Below are 17803 nucleotides of genomic sequence, written 5' to 3'. Positions count from 1 at the left end.
ACAAAGTTCATTCATATATCATTTTAAAGTATTGAATAGATCTATAATTTTATCTGGGAATTTTTTTTTAAGGTCAAATTTTAACAAGTTGACCTTGACCTTGACTTTTTACCTGAATATTTTTTTTTTAAAAAAAAGGTTATTTTAATTTTTTTGTAATTTTGACAAAAGATTTGTCTATCTTTTGACAGTATATATTCCAAATTTCATGATTGGTTTTCCACTAGAATCATTCCTACAAGCATTTTAAAGAAGTGGCCTCAATTAAAAATGGCGGAATGTAGTATCTGCTTCTCCATATAAAACATTTTGATATTTCACAATATAGCCATGTCTGATATCTTTGTAAAGCTATTTTAATGCTGATTAATATATACATAAAACCATGGCCACAAAATCCATATAAAAAAAATTTAATATATTATTTCATTTGAATTCATTATTGAGATGAGTATTATTTATTAATTTTATTTTTGTTGCAGACGATTATTCTCATCTTATTTTAGTTGTTTCACGACGTTTCGGCCAACAAAAAAAAACGTGGTAAGACGACAACAACTACGGAAGGCAGTAATTGCAGTGAATGCAGTTAGGAGATTCAGAGTTCCTATCCGTCACGGTTACCACCTGGCGTAGGCCAGAGGAATGCATGTCTGGGGGGAGGAGAAGAAAACTGACGCCCCTACCTCCTTTTAATATCATGAATTCATTTTGAAACAGCGTTTTGATTGGCTGTAATTTTGCTTCTTCTTTTTTTTTTTAGGGCTAATTAAGCTATTTTTTGTACAAATAAGGTGTGGGGTTTTTTTTTCAATTAATATATTAGGACTTTACTTTACTAATCATCTTTGAAATAGACCAAGAAAACTAATATTTATCTTTTAAAGGATTTCTACAATGAATTTGTTTAACTTCAAACTTTAGCTGAATTGGTTATCTCGCCGTGAAAATATTTTTCATAACTTTTCTTTTTTTCGCGCGTACAAATATTTTTTTCTTTAGGAAATTAAATTTAATCTTTAATCTTTCAAATACAATAAAGAATTAGTCGAAAACCTACACAAAATTATCACAAATCGGCTTTCAAAACTAGGTCTCTCTATCTCTATCCGCCCATTTTTTGCCCGTACCTATATAACCATATCGTGTCAGCCATTTTTTCTTGTTCTCACATAACACTCAACACTTGAAATTTGTAAATAAATTTTCCCAATTTTTTGCAGTATAACATTTTTTTTAAGTAAAAATCTTTTTGTTGCAAAAAATTATAAGCTGTGGCCGACAGCGATTAAATCATTGAAATAAGTTTCCATTTTCAAGACTTAATAAATATAATTGAATGGTAAATATTGGCTTTAGCTACAACAGAACACCGAGCACTCAAATTTGTTTTTTAGGGGTATTCGAGGTTGCTGACAATGAATCTGATGATTAAATAAACCAAGCGCATGGTAGCATAAACAAATTTACATTTGCTTGCTCCACTTGCATAATTTTCTTTAAAATGATGACTTTTATAGGTTTTCGGCTATGCTGAAAACGAATATCACAGTTACTTTTATAGTAAACTAGCGAGGAGTACCCGGCGTTGCCCGGGTGTTTGGGGGGGGGGGGTAAAAAAGTAAGTATGAGGATCGAACCCGAACCGCTGAGGCAAAGTTGTGAAAAAAAAAAACGTGCGACGTTAATCATTGCCCCACCGCGACATGCTTACGGAAACACGTTTGAATTTATTTAATTAGTTGGATTTAGCAGGTGCTCGTTTTAATGAGTTAATGAGGTTAGTTTGACTGCGGGATTTCATTTACTGCTGAACGCTCCCCCCCCCAAGATGTTATAGGAAAAAGATTAACCCACATGCGGCGAACGACAAATATTGAATATTTATCTTCCCGAAATCGAGCAAATTAAATAGACAGGCGAGCTTCGTTGTTAACTGTGAGATATTACGATTTGTATGTGATATAAAAAGTTTTAAAAAGTTGTTAAGCGACCGCTTCTCTGAAAGAAGCCTTTTGTAGACACACAGAAAAAGCGAACACACATACATACATACATACATGCATACATACATACATTTTCGCTTTTATATTTATAGAAGGTATTCACATTAGGTCCACCTCCACAATTTTTCTTTAAAATGACGACTTGTATAAGTATTCGACTATGCTGAATCAGAAATCTAAGTGCGATAAACAAATCTACTTTTCTGCAACCGACACTGCCCCCAATAGTATTATTTATACAACTCACCATTTAAAAGAACGATGTGGAGGTGGACCTAATGTAAATATTTACTAAAAAGTTATCCACGCATGTAAATTAAAAACGTATGTAAAATTGAGAAATTATCAATAAATGGTTAATTTTCTTTTTAATATTCATTCAAAAAGTTAAGCCAATATAAGTAAATAAATTTTTTTAAAAATGTTATCAGCGCATGCGTTAGCCTTTGTAGAGGAGCGACTAATAAACAAATAGGCCAGGTCGTTGTTGAACTCAATGCTCAAAGAGTACTAAAAATGTAGAATACCACTTTTGTTTAAGAGAATTTTGCTGAAGACTTATTTAAAAAAAAAAAAGAAAGAACTAGAAAAATACATAATGCAAAACACTGAAAGGATAATTATGGCAGCGAGAGATACGGAGAAAACCAACAAAACAGAAAACAGAGAGACAAATGACAAAACGAGAAAACGAGAAATGGGAAGAGAAACAACTCCACGGAAGATTCATAAGAATGACAAAAGATGAGAATAACGAAAACACCTGGACATGGATGCGAAAAGGACATATAAACCGAGAAACTGAATCTCTAATAACTGCAGCACAACATATCTCGATAAGAACCAACCATATCAAAGCAAGGATCGATAAAACACAAGAAAACATCAAATGCAGACTCTGTGGACAAAGAGACGAGACGATAAACCATATAGTAAGTGAATGCAGCAAACTGGCTCAAAAGGAGTACAAAAACAGGCATGACCAACTGGGGAGGGCGGTGCACTGGGAATTGTGCAAACCGCTGCATTTTGAGCGTACAGATAAATGGTACAAGCATAAACTCGCAACAACACTCAAAAAACGAGAACCACAAAATCCTATGGGACATGGACATACAGACGGACAAACCCATCCAAGCAAGAAGACCAGATGTCGTAATAATTGACAAGAAAGAAAAATTCTGTCAAATCGTAGACTTTGCTGTCCCAGCTGACCACAGGGTGAGTATGAAAGAAAAGAAGAAACGAAGCAAATACACAGAGCTAGCCAGAGAGTTAAAAAGGATTTGGATGATGAAGAAAATCAAAATAGTACCGATAATAGTAGGAGCACTAGGAACAATTCCGAAAAACTTCGAAAAAAGAATGGCAGAAATTGGAATTAGAAGAATAACTGCAAAAATACAACGCCTAATGATAATGAAAACGGCTGAAATATTAAGGAACCCCCTAGAATGTGAGGAATAACACAAGACAATATAACAAAAAAGTGTTACAGGGAATGAAGAACGCCGAAGCTGCATATCTACAAGTTCTACACCCCCATCATGCATCCCTCCATTGTTTCATCACCGCCCCCCCCCAGGTAGAAAAGTGATACCAAAGAGCCGAGAAAGGTCACGGAGGATGGAAAGACCGAGGAGAGAGCGCTGGCCAGACCTCTGCTGGACAAGCGCGAAGAGAACTGGAATCTTGGGGAGGCTTAGTGCCACTCAAATTCCAGTATAAACCAATGGCCACTACCAGCGAGAAATCAATGGTGTGAGGCTGTTGCGATGACGCAAATTTATTTGCAAAGGCTATCGAAGGAGGTGGAGAGAGCTGGACGTCTGGAGAGACTTGTTGTCACTCAGCTTCCAGAGAACACCACAGGTCCCCATACCGATCGCTTGTTGACTTGTGTGAAAGCTCATTGTGAGCCAATAATAATAGTGGTAGTAAGTAGTTTTATATAGTCAAAATATCTTCAATTCTACATTTATATGAAAATATATAGAAAAGAGTAATATTTTTTCGAATGGCATATTAGGCTAAAAATTTTCTGATTCTGATACCTCAAAATGTTCCGATTTCCAGATTCCGATTAATTGTCCCAACACTAATTATGTCACTTTTTTCCATAACAAAATCTGTGTTGCATTAAAAACCAAAAATGAAGAAAATTCAGTTTCATCAACATAAATTTTTTATATGGATTTTGTGACCATGGTTTTATGTATATGTTAATCGGCATTAAAATAGCGTTACAAAGATATCAGACATGGCCACATTGTGAAATATCCAAATGTTTTTATATGAAGTAGCAGGTACTACACTCTGCCATTTTGAATTGAGCCTACTTCTTTAAAATGATTGTAGGAATGGTTCTAGTGTAAAAACGACCATGAAATTTGGAATATATACTGTCATATGATAGACAAAGTTTTTGTCAAAATTACAAAAAAATTAAAACGGCCTTTTTTGGAGATAATTCAGGTAAAAGGTCAATGTTAAGGACAACTTGTTAAAATTGACATTGAAAAAAAATTCCCAGATAAAATTATAGATCAACCCAAGTACTTTAGAATGATATATGAATGTAGGCCCATAAATAACAGAGATATCGTCTTTTAAAGTTGATCACCTCTCCATAAAAATTCACATTTTTGTAAAAAGGTCAAGGTCATATTTCAGAAACTCCTTGACCTTGAGATGTGTAACAGGTGCCATTCAATTCCTTTCATGGAGATCTATAAGTGTAGCAAATTTGAAAAAAATCTGTGCCGGACATGGTTTTACCTCTTGTCGATTTGATACATATAATTGGGTTGGTGCAAAAACAATGTTTTTTATCAGATATATACATACGTCAACAAACGATACTATTTTTGCACTAACGGTTAACGCGCCGGACTGTGATACATTGTCCGGAGTTTGATTCCTAGAAACAGTCAAGCTACGCTGACGAGAGGTCGTTTCCTTTAAACATGCGTCTACGTAGATTACTGTTTTAAAAATAATAAAAATAAATAAAATGTTGTATACGTCCAAATAAATTATGGGCGACTTTCTAAGTAAAAATAAAAATGACCTTCCAGGTGAAGCCACTATTTAACCGCATTTATCGTTAAAACACACACACACACACACACACACACACACACACACACACACACACACGCATATATATATATATATATATATATATATATATATATATATATATATATATATATATATATATATATATATATAGTAAGGCTTCCTTCAGTCTTGACAGACTATGGATACCCACTGTAAGGGTGCCTGCGCGTGAAATTTGTGTGGCAAGAGTTGCGCAATCTCCAACCACGCCTCTCCTGAGTCAACATTGTTGCATACCAGTGGCAAGTGGATGTACAGAACAGCTGGAAACAATGCCGAGATGAGCAGAGAGCACATACAATATATATATATATATATATATATATATATATATATATATATATATATATATATATATATATTAGAATCGACACGATTAATCAGAATCAGAAAAATCATAAGTTTTTGTGGTATCAGAATCGGGAAATTTTGAGCCTAATATCCGATTCCAAAAAACGATTCTTGATGAAACAAAGACAACATTTACGACATTACAGCATAAACCTAAATGTCACAAGTTATAAAATCTATTCGCAGATTTAGCACTTACTCTCCAAGTAAAATTTATTTATTTTTATTGAATCTAATCTTATATATATATATATATAAGGCAAACTGTGTGTTAGTATGTTTGTGTGTTAGTATGTGTGTGTGCATTTTTCTGTATGTCCGGCAAAGGCTTTTTTCCGAGTGCTTCTCGGGTGGCTTACTCATTCTTATAACTTTTTATATGCCACCGAGATGATAGTATCTAACACTTACGAAACGACGTCGTAAAAATCTTTTATTTCAGCGGTTTTAATCTTACAAAACTCGAGCTGCGAATTCGTTCTCTCTGCTACTGCTGCTGCTACGGTGTGAGATTTGACCTAAAAACCACCTTCGTTTTTAAACGCTTATTTTCCACACTTTTCAAGTCTTTCCCTTCGTGGCGTCATGCTATGTCATCAGACTATTAAATTCAAGGATTTGGGTTCGAGCCTACCTCCCTCCAAAAAAAACACACACACACACGCTGTTTTTTGTTTGTTTTTGTTTTTAACCTTTAAACAGGGTTTTGTTTTGATCTACCACCACCATCGGGTTCGAGCCTACCTTCCTACAAAACCTTTTTTCTTTTTTTATCTAACCCCACCCACACACACACACACACACATGCAAACGCCCGGGAAACGCCAGGTACCCCTGCTAGTCTATATATAAAAGGCAAATGCGGCTCGCGCATTTTTGTATGTCCGAGAAAGGCTTTTTTTCACCGGTGTTCTCCGGAGGGGGGGTGTTACTATGTGTTAGAACTGTATATATACCCCCTAAATCATAATGTGTACGATTTGCAAAGGGACGTTGTGTCTAGATTTATTCAGGCTTGAACCCGTACCGTAAAAGAGGAAAAGAACGGAAAAAAACTGACGTCTTTGCTGTTACGGCCACCGCTAAACCGAAAGTGACGTAGGTTTTAATTAAGGTTAGACAATTGAAAGGAGAGGATGACTTTCGGAAATATCAGCGAAAAACGCGACCCCCCCCCTCCACTCTGTTGAAAAGTTCCCAGCTGAGGGTGAAGATTTAATGCTTAGCCAATTTTTCGATATTTGTCGTCTGAAAGGTCGACTTCAAACGATACTGATCTTGTAAAAATCCGTCGCCTCTGTCGAAAGTTTTAGGCAGACATGCAAACATACATACATACATACATACATACATACATACATACATACATACATTTATATATTGGTAACTCAGATTTTCGGCCCAACCCCATTAAAAAGCCTGCCCTATATCTGAATACCCTTTATGTAAAATTTCAAATGTTTAAACCAGAAATTGTCTGAGTAATTCGGTAGACACCACAGCGGTCAATTTTTTTTTTTAACTTTTACCCCTACCATGACCCTTTAACAAATATTGTTTTGAAATTATATTATAATTTAAAAATTGTTTAACATTATAATTTAAAAATTGTTTGACATTATAATTTAAAAATTGTTTGAAATTACAATTAAAAATTTGGTTAACATTATAATTTAAAAATTGTTTGAAATTATGATTTAAAAATTGGTTAACATTATAATTTAAAAATTGTTTGACATTATAATTTAGAAATTGTCTGACATTATAATTTTAAAATTGTTTGATATTATAATTAAAAATTGTTTGGAATTATTATTTAAAAATTGTTTGTAATTAAAATTTAAGAATTGTTTAAAATTGTAATTTACAAAATTGTTTCAAATTATAATTTAAAAATTATTTGAAATTAGATTATAGTTTAAAAATGGTTTGACATTATAATTTAAAAATTGTTTAAATTTATAATTTTAAAATTGTTTGAAATGAAAATGTAAAAATTGTTTAAAATTATAATTTAAACATTTTTTGAAATTATAATTTAAAATTTATTTGAAATTATATTATAATTTAAAAATTATTTGACATTATAATTTAAAAATCGTTTAAAATTATAATTAAAAAATTGGTTAACATTACAATTTTAAAATTGTTTGAAATTATAATTTTAAAATTATTTGACATTATTATTTAAAAATTGTTTGAAATTATAATTTAAAAATTGTTTGTAATTAAAAGTTAAGAATTGTTTAAAATCATAATCTCAAAATTGTTTGAAATTATAATTTAAAAATTATTTAAAATTACATTATAATTTAAAAATTGTTTGACATTATAATTTTAAAATTGTTTGAATTTATAATTTTAAAAATCGTTTGAAATAATTTAATTATTTAAAAATCGTTTGACATTATAATTTTAAAATTGTGTAAACTTATAATTAAAAAATTGGTTAACATTATAATTTAAAAATTGTTTGACATAAATTTAAAAAAATTTTGACATAATAATTTAAAAAATTGTTTGAAATTTTAATTTAAAAATTGTTTGTAATTAAAATTTTTAAATTGTTTAAAATTATCATTTAAAAATTGTTTGAAATAATAATTTAAAAATTATTTGAAATTATATTAGAATTTAAAAATGTTTTAACATTATAACTTAAAATTTGTTTGAAATTATAATTTTAAAATTGTTTGAAATGATAATTTAAAATTGTTTAACGTTATAATTTTAAAATTGTTTGACACTATAATTTAAAAATAGTTTGACATTATAATTTAAAAATTGTTTGATATTATCATTTAAAAATTGTTTGAAATTATAAGTTAAAAATTGTTGAAATTATAATTAAAGATTTAAATTATATTATAGTTTAAAAATTATTTAATATTATATTTTAAAAATTGTTTGAAATTATAATTAAAAATAGTTTGAAATTATAATTAAAAATTGTTTGAAATTATATTATAAAAATTGTTTGACATTATAATTTAAAAATTGTTTAAAATTATAATTATAAAATTGTTTTATATTATAATTTAAAAATTGTTTGATATTATAATTTAAAAATTGTTTGACATTATAATTTAAAAACTGTTTGAAATTATAATTTTAAACATTAAGTGGGTGTATTTAGTATGAGTGTAAAAAATATTATCGAATTAAAAGATACAAATAAATAAAAAAAATTACTGGATAATTCCAGAGAAGAATCGATTCCTCGCCACTGTTGTTTTTATTATTATTTTTAAATGTTGATCGATCAGCATAGATTCTTTGAAACGTTTATCGATCAGTGTAGATTCCATGAAACGTTGATCGATCAACGTAGATGGAGATTTGGGAAAATCTTTGTAATCGGTTTTCAGCCATAAATTTGGCTGTTAAGGGGTCAAAGTTCAACGATTTGACCTTTGAGAACTCTACCAAACTCCTCCGACAATTTTGGGTCTAAAAACTTGAAATTTTGAATACAGTTGCCTTGGACATGGATCTAACTTGATAACTTGATTTGAGCCCAAAACAATAATTGTAAAGGGGTCATAATAGAGGTAAAGTTAAAAAAAAATTGACCGCTTCAGTCTCTACCGAATTACTCAGACAATTTCTGGTCTAAACATTTGAAATTTTACATAAAGGGTATTCAGAGATAGGGCAAGCTTTTTCGTAGGTTTGGGTCGAAAATCTGAGTTACCAATATATAAATGTATGTATGTATGTTTGTATGTATGTATGTATGTTTGCCGAAAACTTTCGACAGAGACGACTGATTTTTACAAGATCAGTATCGTTTTGAAGTTCGACCTTCCAGACGACAAATATCGAAAAATGGACTAAAAACATTAATATCTTCATCCTCAATTGGGCACTTTTCAACCGGGGGAGGGGGCGTTTTTCGCTGATATTTTCGAAAGTCATCCTCTCCTTTCGATTGTCTATCCTTAATTAAAACTTGCGTCACTTTCTGGTCTAAACATTTGAAATTTTACATAAAGGGTATTCAGAGATAGAGCAAGCTTTTTAATCGATTTGGGTCGAAATTTTGAGTTACCAATATATAAATGTATGTATGTTTGCATGTCTGCCTAAAACTTTCGACAGAGGCGTCGGTTTTTTACTAGATCAGTATCGTTTTAAGTTCGACCTTTCAGACAACAAATATAAAAAAATTGGCTAAAAACATTAATATCTTCACCTTCAACTGGGCACTTTTCAACAGGGGGGGGGCGCTTTTTTCGCCGATAGTTTCGAAAGTCATCCTCTCCTTTCGATTGTCTAGCCTTAATTAAAACCTACGTCACTTCCGGTTTGGCGGTGGTCGTAACAGCAAAGACGTCATGTTTTTTCCCGTTCTTTTCCTTCTTTTGTGGTACGGGTTCGAGCCTGCCTTCCTACTACACTTTTTTTTTTTTTTTGCTCAACATACACCTCCAAACACCCGGGCAACGCCGAGCTTAAATGATAGTATATCTATAAAAGAGAAAGTGTGTGTGTGTGTGTGTGTGTGTGTGTGTGTGTGTGTGTGTGTGTGTGTGCACATTTCCCTACGCAATAACTTTGTCATTTTTCAGTCTACAGACTCAAAATTTGATATATAGGGTACGGAGATTTGTAAAAATCTTTGTAATCGGTTTTCGGCCAGAAATTTTGCTGTTAAGGAGTCAAAGTTCAACGATTTGACCTTTGAGAACTCTTCCAAACTCCTCCGACAATTTTGGGTCTAGACACTTGAAATTTTAGATGTAGGTTCCTTGGACATGGATCTAACTTAATAACTTGATTTGAGCCCAAAACAATAAATGTTAAGAAGTCATAATAGGGGTCAAAATTAAAAAAAAAAATTGATCGCTTCAGTCTCTACCGAATTACTCAGACAATTTCTGGTCTAAACATTTGAAATTTTACATAAAGGGTATTCAGAGATAGGGCAAGCTTTTTAATCGATTTGGGTGGAAATTCTGAGTTACTAATATATAACTGTATGTATAAATGTATGTATATGTATGTATGTTTGCATGTCTGCCTAAAACTTTCGACAGAGGCGACGGATTTTTACAAGATCAGTATCGTTTTGAAGCTCGGCCCTTCAGACGACAGACATCGAAAAATTGGCTAAAAACAGTAATTTCTTCACCTTTAACTGGGCACTTTTCAACAGGGGAGGTCGCGTTTTTCGCTGATATTTTCGAAAGTCATCCTCTCCTTTCGATTGTCTAGCCTTATTTAAAACCTAAGTCAATTTCGGTTTGGCGGTGGTCGTAACAGCAAAGACGTCAGGTTTTCCTATACTTTTCCTTCTTTGCGGTACGGGTTCGAGCCTGCCTTCCTACTATCACTTCTTTTTTTTTTTTTTTTTTTTTGCTCAATATACACCTCCAAACACCCGGGCAATGCCGGTCACCCATGCTAGTATATATATATATATATATATATATATATATATATATATATATATATATATATATATATATATATATCCTAGGAATAATTCAATATTCCTATTATAGGCGGTGTGACAAAAGGTATTACAGGGGGGGGGGGGCATTTCGGCTGGGGGCAAAAATAGCCAAGAACGAATTTATCAATTTTTCTCATTAAGCGCCCCCCACATAGACGACTGGTAATTAATTATTCTAAAGTGGTAGGTAATGCCTGGAAGAGTGCACGTACTAGACGAACGATACTTCATTTTGATAATAAGGGTGGCCCGCACCTAGTGGCCCGGGCCACATCGTCCAAACCCTTAAAAACAGAATAATGCTAAAGTGTGAACCAGACCGATGTCGGTACGCGACGGAGAAACCGGAAAATTGGAAATCGATTTGAAAAGTGCGTCAGCGTTAGTCAGAACATTTGAAAGCGAAACTATTCTATTGCAACGGCAACGGCTGGCTGCACACACGCAAAAAAAAAATCCCCTTTTTTTTATTGTTTGTATTTCACTTTCGTTTTGTTATGCATAAGCTGTAAAACCGGACGTTAAATACGACAGCAGTTCGTCCGTTAACCAGTCGTCGCAAATAACAAGCAAGACTACTAACGTTCCTCGTTCCAGAAAAAATATCGAATGTTCAGGAGTTTTTATAAAATATTATTATTATTATTTCTACGATAACATACGATAAAAGTTTAAATATTTATAAGTTCGATTTCATCATCCCCGTTGTATTATCATATTAGTCGACCCCGACGGTTAGTCAATACATTTAGTTTGGTATTTGTGTAGAAAAGCAACAACTCATAGTTTACGATACATACATTAAAAAAAAAAAATAATAATCCTTGATTGTCAAGATTGCCGAATCTGACTCCAAACTTCACAGCAATCCTATACCCTTAAGTATTAAGAAAAAATAAACTGCTTTTCTTCTTTTATTTATTTATTAGCATATTTTATCATTTCCGCCAAACTCATTCTTCTTATTAGTTTTTGCGAATAACCGTTCACCTGTTACGATGACAGCCAGCGATGTTTATTTGATCCGTTCAACCTCGGATCTTACAGAGGAAACAAGTGTTCGTCGAGGCTGTTGGAATACCCGAAAGAAGAAAACAGCTCTAGCAGGATTCGGGAGCATCATCTTCATTTCTCTTGTCGTTTTCTTGATATTTGAATCACAAAAAGGCGAGCCGACGCTAATCAGGCGGGATTTCGAACCGTTGTACAACCTGACAATATCAACCATGTATGAAACTATGGACGTTTATGTAAGTAGACCATTAAATTTACTAGTTTTGTAAGGACATGTTTGATACACGAGCGGATAATATACATCCCTTCATTTTTTTTTTTTTCAATATGAGAGAGCATACGCTTGCTCATCAATATTAGACACACCCATTGTAAAATCGGTCATATTATAACACAGATAGACACATACAATCTATTCAACAGGGTATATTATAGCACATCAACACAACATATTATACGCACTCATTCTTAAACAGACATAGTATACAAATTCAATATTCGATAGAGTATATTACACACACAAACCAAGCAACCGCGCATACACACTTACTGTTCAATAGGCCGTATTATACACACTTACTGTTTAATAGGCCGTATTATACACACTTACTGTTTAATAGGCCGTATTATACACACTGTTTAATAGGCCGTTATACACAGTTTAATAGGCTGTATTATACACACTTACTGTTTAATAGGCTGTATTATACACACTTACTGTTTAATAGGCTGTATTATACACACTGTTTAATAGGCTGTATTATACACACTTTTTGTTTAATAGGCCGTATTATACACACCCACTGTTCAACTGAAACTACTGTGAATAATTTTCCCCACTCTTTATCTGTGCCTAAATCCAAACGTAGATTCCATGAGCAAAGCTTCTTTCTTAGAACTGCACGCCAGTGGAACTCTCTGCCGCTTGCCTGTTTCCCACATGACTACAACTTGGATGTCTTCAAGTCCAACATAAACAAATTCCTTGCAAACTGCCCTCTTAAGTAAACATTCTATCAAATCTCCAATACTAATGATTACTACAATACTATCTTATTGATTACTGTACACGCAATAACCCTTATCTCTGAGTGGCTTTCGGGCCTTGATAAGTGGTGACCCCCATGTAAAAAGAAAAAGGGGAAAAAATAGGCCGTATTATACACACCCACTGTTTAACAGACTATATTATACACGCATCCACTTTCAGCAAAGCATATTATGCGCACACATTGCAACAGCGTCTATTAGACACACTCACTGTTCAAAAGAGGCATATTATACGCACTAATTCTTCAACAACACATACACACACATGCTCCTCAAGTGTGTATATTAAACACATACAATGCTCAAATAGACCATATCACACACACTGTTCAATGAGCCATATTATGTATACCGGCTTGTCAACAGAGCATATTATACACACTCATCGTTCAATAACTCGTACACACCCACTCTTCAACAGGACATATCATACATATTATACATACACACGTTACATTATAATTTAACTTATTTAGAGATTAACCTGTTCTTCTCTCACGATATCTTGATCAACTCCCCCGCTCTTATTTTATACCGTCTCTCTCTCTCTCTCTCTCTCTCTCTCTCTCTCTCTCTCTCTCTCTCTCTCTCTCTCCATATTGTCTTCGGATTTTTTACTGTTTTTAGGCGTTTACTAACCCTCATGACTACACACACAAGTTTACAGACTGACGTACATCACGTGACGAATTTAGGAAAACTCGTCCATTATTAAATAAATATCGATTGAAAACACATTTTATGACCGTTCTTGAAGGAGATATTGTTTTTAAAAGAGAATTCACATCACAATATTTTTTAAAAATATTTTTACTTGTTTATTGTTAAAAAAAAAAATGATTTTTCTAAGTGTTCGTTTTCTAGCTTTGTAAGTTTTTAGTGGGGCAACTTATTTTAAAGAGTTTATTTAGTATTAAAAAAACAAGTCATTTCGAGTGTTACTTTTGAACAAAAAAGGTCCGCCATGAGAGGATCACGTCTTAGGAGTCTCGACAATCGCTCAAAAATAAAAAATTAAAGAAAATATTGAGGTAGATATAGTTTTAAAACGAGCCCCCCCCCCTCCAAAAGGAAATAAATTTGTATATTGTTTATGTAATGTCCAAGATCACTACTCGGAAGAAAAAAAAAAAAAAAAAAAGCTACCGGAAGTGGATACGGTTGGTTATATAACGAAACCGAACGGAAGACACGAAAAACAAAACCATATATTTATTAAAAAAATATATATATATTATTTTAGTTTTTAACACTTCTTGTGTGATTACGAAAAAGAAAGAAAACACTTCTTGTATTACCAAATAATAAAACAAATATTGGTAATTTTTTACGACGTGACGTCCCAGCGTCGTTTAACCCCTAAAAAGGAAAAAAAAAAATTTCTTTTTTTTTTTTTCCTAATACTGTTAAAATAAGCGTATGGTGGCGAGAAAGAAACGGACAAACAACATAAGTTTAATTGGTGCTTCTACAGTTTATCGCCAAAACTGGAGACGCCATTTTATTTCGCGCACCTGTCGTTGTAATCCAAGGGAGAAATCAGTATTTTAAACTATGACCGAAGTTAGAAATAAATAACAAAAAAAATAAACTAGATATTAATTACTTCCGGAAAAAAAACATGAAAAAAAAAGCAAATAAAGAAAGTGAAAGAGAACATATATCCTTCATTGTTTAATTGAAAATAGTTCGATTTAATTCATGAAAACGGGAATGTTTTTCATGAAACATATATATATATATATATATATATATATATATATATATATATATATATATATATTATATATATTATATATATATATATTATATATATATATATATTATATATATATATATATTATATATATATATATATTATATATATATATATATTATATATATATATATATATATATTATATATATATATATATATATATATATATATATATATATATATATATATATATATATATATATATATATATATATATATATATACGTATATATGTGTGTGTGTTTCGTGAAAAACTTAGGAGTAATCCTGTGGTGACTTTTGGCAGTCCCTAAGGGTCAACAACAAATTAATTTAAATGAAACCGAAAAACTAGTATCTAGTTTAATTTTGTTATTTATTTCATGCTTGCTTCAGCCATAGTTAAAAATACTGATTTCTCCCTTGGATTTCAATGACAGGTGCGCGAAAAAAAATGGCGTGTCCGGTTTCGGCGATAAAGTGTAGAAGTACCGTTTAATTTTAAGTGATTGATTTAAGATAAACTAATAAAATAAAATAAAATAAAAGGTGTTGTCTTTTCAATAACATAGTTGTCCCTGCTGTTTGGGTGCCCGGAAAACTCGTCTCCGGAAAACCCGTACCCGGAAAAATCCCCACTTTTTGCTAGGTAGGAAAACTGGTCCCTTATTGAATAAATATCGATTGAAAACACATTTTATTACCCGTTCTTGAAGAGGATATTGTTTTTAAGAGACTATGCACCCCCATATTTTTTTAAAATCATTCTTAACTCTTGCTTAAAAAAAAAAAATAAACTTGATCACGGAGTTAAGATACGAAAAACGAAATCATATTTATTTTAAAAAATACTCTAGTTTTAACACTTTTTGTGTCATTACGAAACAAAAATAAAGAAAGAAAACACGTATTATCAAAGAAAGCAATTATTTTATTTAGAAGAATTAATTCAGTTTAAATAATTCTTGTGTTATTACAAAACAACAAAAAAGAAAACACGGTCTTATGTAATTTTGGTACCGCGCTGAAATGAAGTTATTATTTCGAAAGCCAGGCGGGGGAGGGTATCGTTTAAAAGTCATTTCGGGGGCACTTGTGAAGTACTTAAAAATATACCAACTTATTTTATTTTGGAGGTGGGACAGGCTCGTTTTAAAACTATATCTCAGTATTTTTTTTAATTTTCGGACATTTTTTGTTAAAAATTATTTACTAAGTAATGTCGAGTGCGAAATTACTTGCTATTTCTTTTTAAACTCTTTAAAGAGTTTAAACACCAAAAAGTTACAAAGCTAGGTAGAAAACGAAAACTTAGAAAAATCAATTTAATTTTTTTAAAACAATAAACATGTAAAAATATTTTTAAAAATATTATGGGATGTGCATTAATTACCTAAAAATATACAAATTTATTTTCTTTTGGAGGCGGGAGCTCGTTTTAAAACTATATCTACCTTAATATTTTCTTTAATTTTCTATTTTTGAGCAATTATCCTCCTAAAACGTGATCCTCTTAAGTCGGACATTTTTTGTTCGACATTACTTTTTTTTTTTTTTTTTTTTCAACTAAAAAAGTTGGTAAAACTATACAAACACCGTGACAGCGAATTAACCCTAACCCTAACCCTAAACCCTAACCCTAACCCTAATCCTAACCCTAACCCTAACGCTGTCACGGTGTTTGTATAATAATACCAAAAAGTTGAAAGATCAAAAACTTTCAAAGCTAGGTAGAAAACGAAAACTTAGAAAAATTAATTTAATTTTTTTTAAAACAACAGTAAATATATATATATTTTTTTTTTAATATTATGGGATGTGTATTCTTTTTTAAAGACAATATCTTCTTCAAGAACGGTCATAAAATGTGTTTTCAATCGATATTTATTCAATAAGGCACTAGTTTTCCTACCTAGCAAAAGGGGACGAGTTTTCCGGAGACGAGTTTTCCTAAATTCGCTGTTTGATATTGCATTAATAGCAGTAGTCCTTGCTGTTGGTAGTATCAGCGTCAAAAGTAGCCGCGTCCTGAATATTTGTTTTGAATTTTAAAATTGAAAAAATTATTTTAATCGTCAAACACGACACATAGCAGAAATTCTTTATGAGTTCCAAACGAGGTGACCGGTGGTGGCTGTTGTACTGTCCCGGTGGAGATACTGGGGATTTCTCCGCGATGGGCGGTGTCGTTCCGGTGAGGATCGCTTATGTCAACAGAAACTCCGATCTAGGGGAGATAATCAGCATAGCCATAACAAAACTAAGCATATTTTCAAAGTTATAATTTGAGATGCTTTTTAATTAACGTACACAAAACAAAAGTAAATAACCTGTTACACTAAAAATATACTAATTAATCAAAAACAAAAATTGGTACTTCTACAGTTTATTGCCGAAAACAGAGAAGCCATTTTTTTTTCGGGAACCTGTCATTAAAATCAGAGGGAGAAATCAGTATTTTAAACTGTGACCGAAGTAGGAAACAAAAAAAATTTACAAAATTGTTTTATTAAAATTATATTTTCTTACGCAGCCTTTTCAATAAATGTCTTTACAATTATATTTTGATACATTTTTATACAATAAATGTTTTGGTTTTCAAATGGCGCTCGCCCACTTTAAACAATTATGAATATGTCATTTTCATTTTCTGTTTTTGAAAAAAAACATTGCCTTTTTTCTGTTGTTCTTGGCCTTCGGGCCAGGATCAAAGTGTAGTATCTGTTTCGGCAGATACTGCACTTAAGATAATTTGTACCAGTCAATGGAGGGGAAACCCTCTATACTGGGACAATTATTATTTTTGGTAACCAGAGTGCCCCCTTTTTGCCTACTTTTAGGGGAGCTGGTTTTTACCTCACATTAAAAACGGCCTTGTGCCTAATTTGCTCAGTGGGGGAGCAAATAAACACCATCTGTTTCGGCAGATACTGCAAGCAAAGACCATATAAGACCTTGGTCAATGTAGGGGCAACCCTTCATACCAATTATCACTATCCAGCTCTCCTACTCCCCGGGGAGTTGGTCCCCATTTCCCCTTCACTCCTCACATTAAAAATCGGCC

General features: G+C 32.2%; 1 protein-coding gene across 2 annotated transcripts in view; it reads left to right on the top strand.

The window, feature by feature from the left end:
• Positions 1–11207: 11207 nt before the first annotated feature.
• Positions 11208–17803, top strand: part of LOC145252550 (uncharacterized) — a 28143-nt gene continuing 21547 nt past the window's right edge. Inside the window, exon 1 of one of the 2 annotated variants that reach the window (XM_080112104.1) lies at positions 11208–12188. In XM_080112104.1, the coding sequence (XP_079968230.1) occupies positions 11937–12188 (252 nt within the window). In that variant the 5' untranslated portion in view covers positions 11208–11936. The remainder of the gene's footprint in view (positions 12189–17803) is intronic. The other variant, XM_080112103.1, reaches the window with a different exon arrangement.

The sequence above is a fragment of the Euprymna scolopes genome, chromosome 29 (genome assembly GCF_053919585.1).
Source record: "Euprymna scolopes isolate OS-2025 chromosome 29, ASM5391958v1, whole genome shotgun sequence".
Taxonomy (NCBI): Eukaryota; Metazoa; Mollusca; class Cephalopoda; order Sepiida; family Sepiolidae; genus Euprymna; species Euprymna scolopes.
The sequence above is the reverse complement of the archived record's forward strand: the minus strand, read 5'-3'. Positions and strand labels throughout refer to the sequence as shown.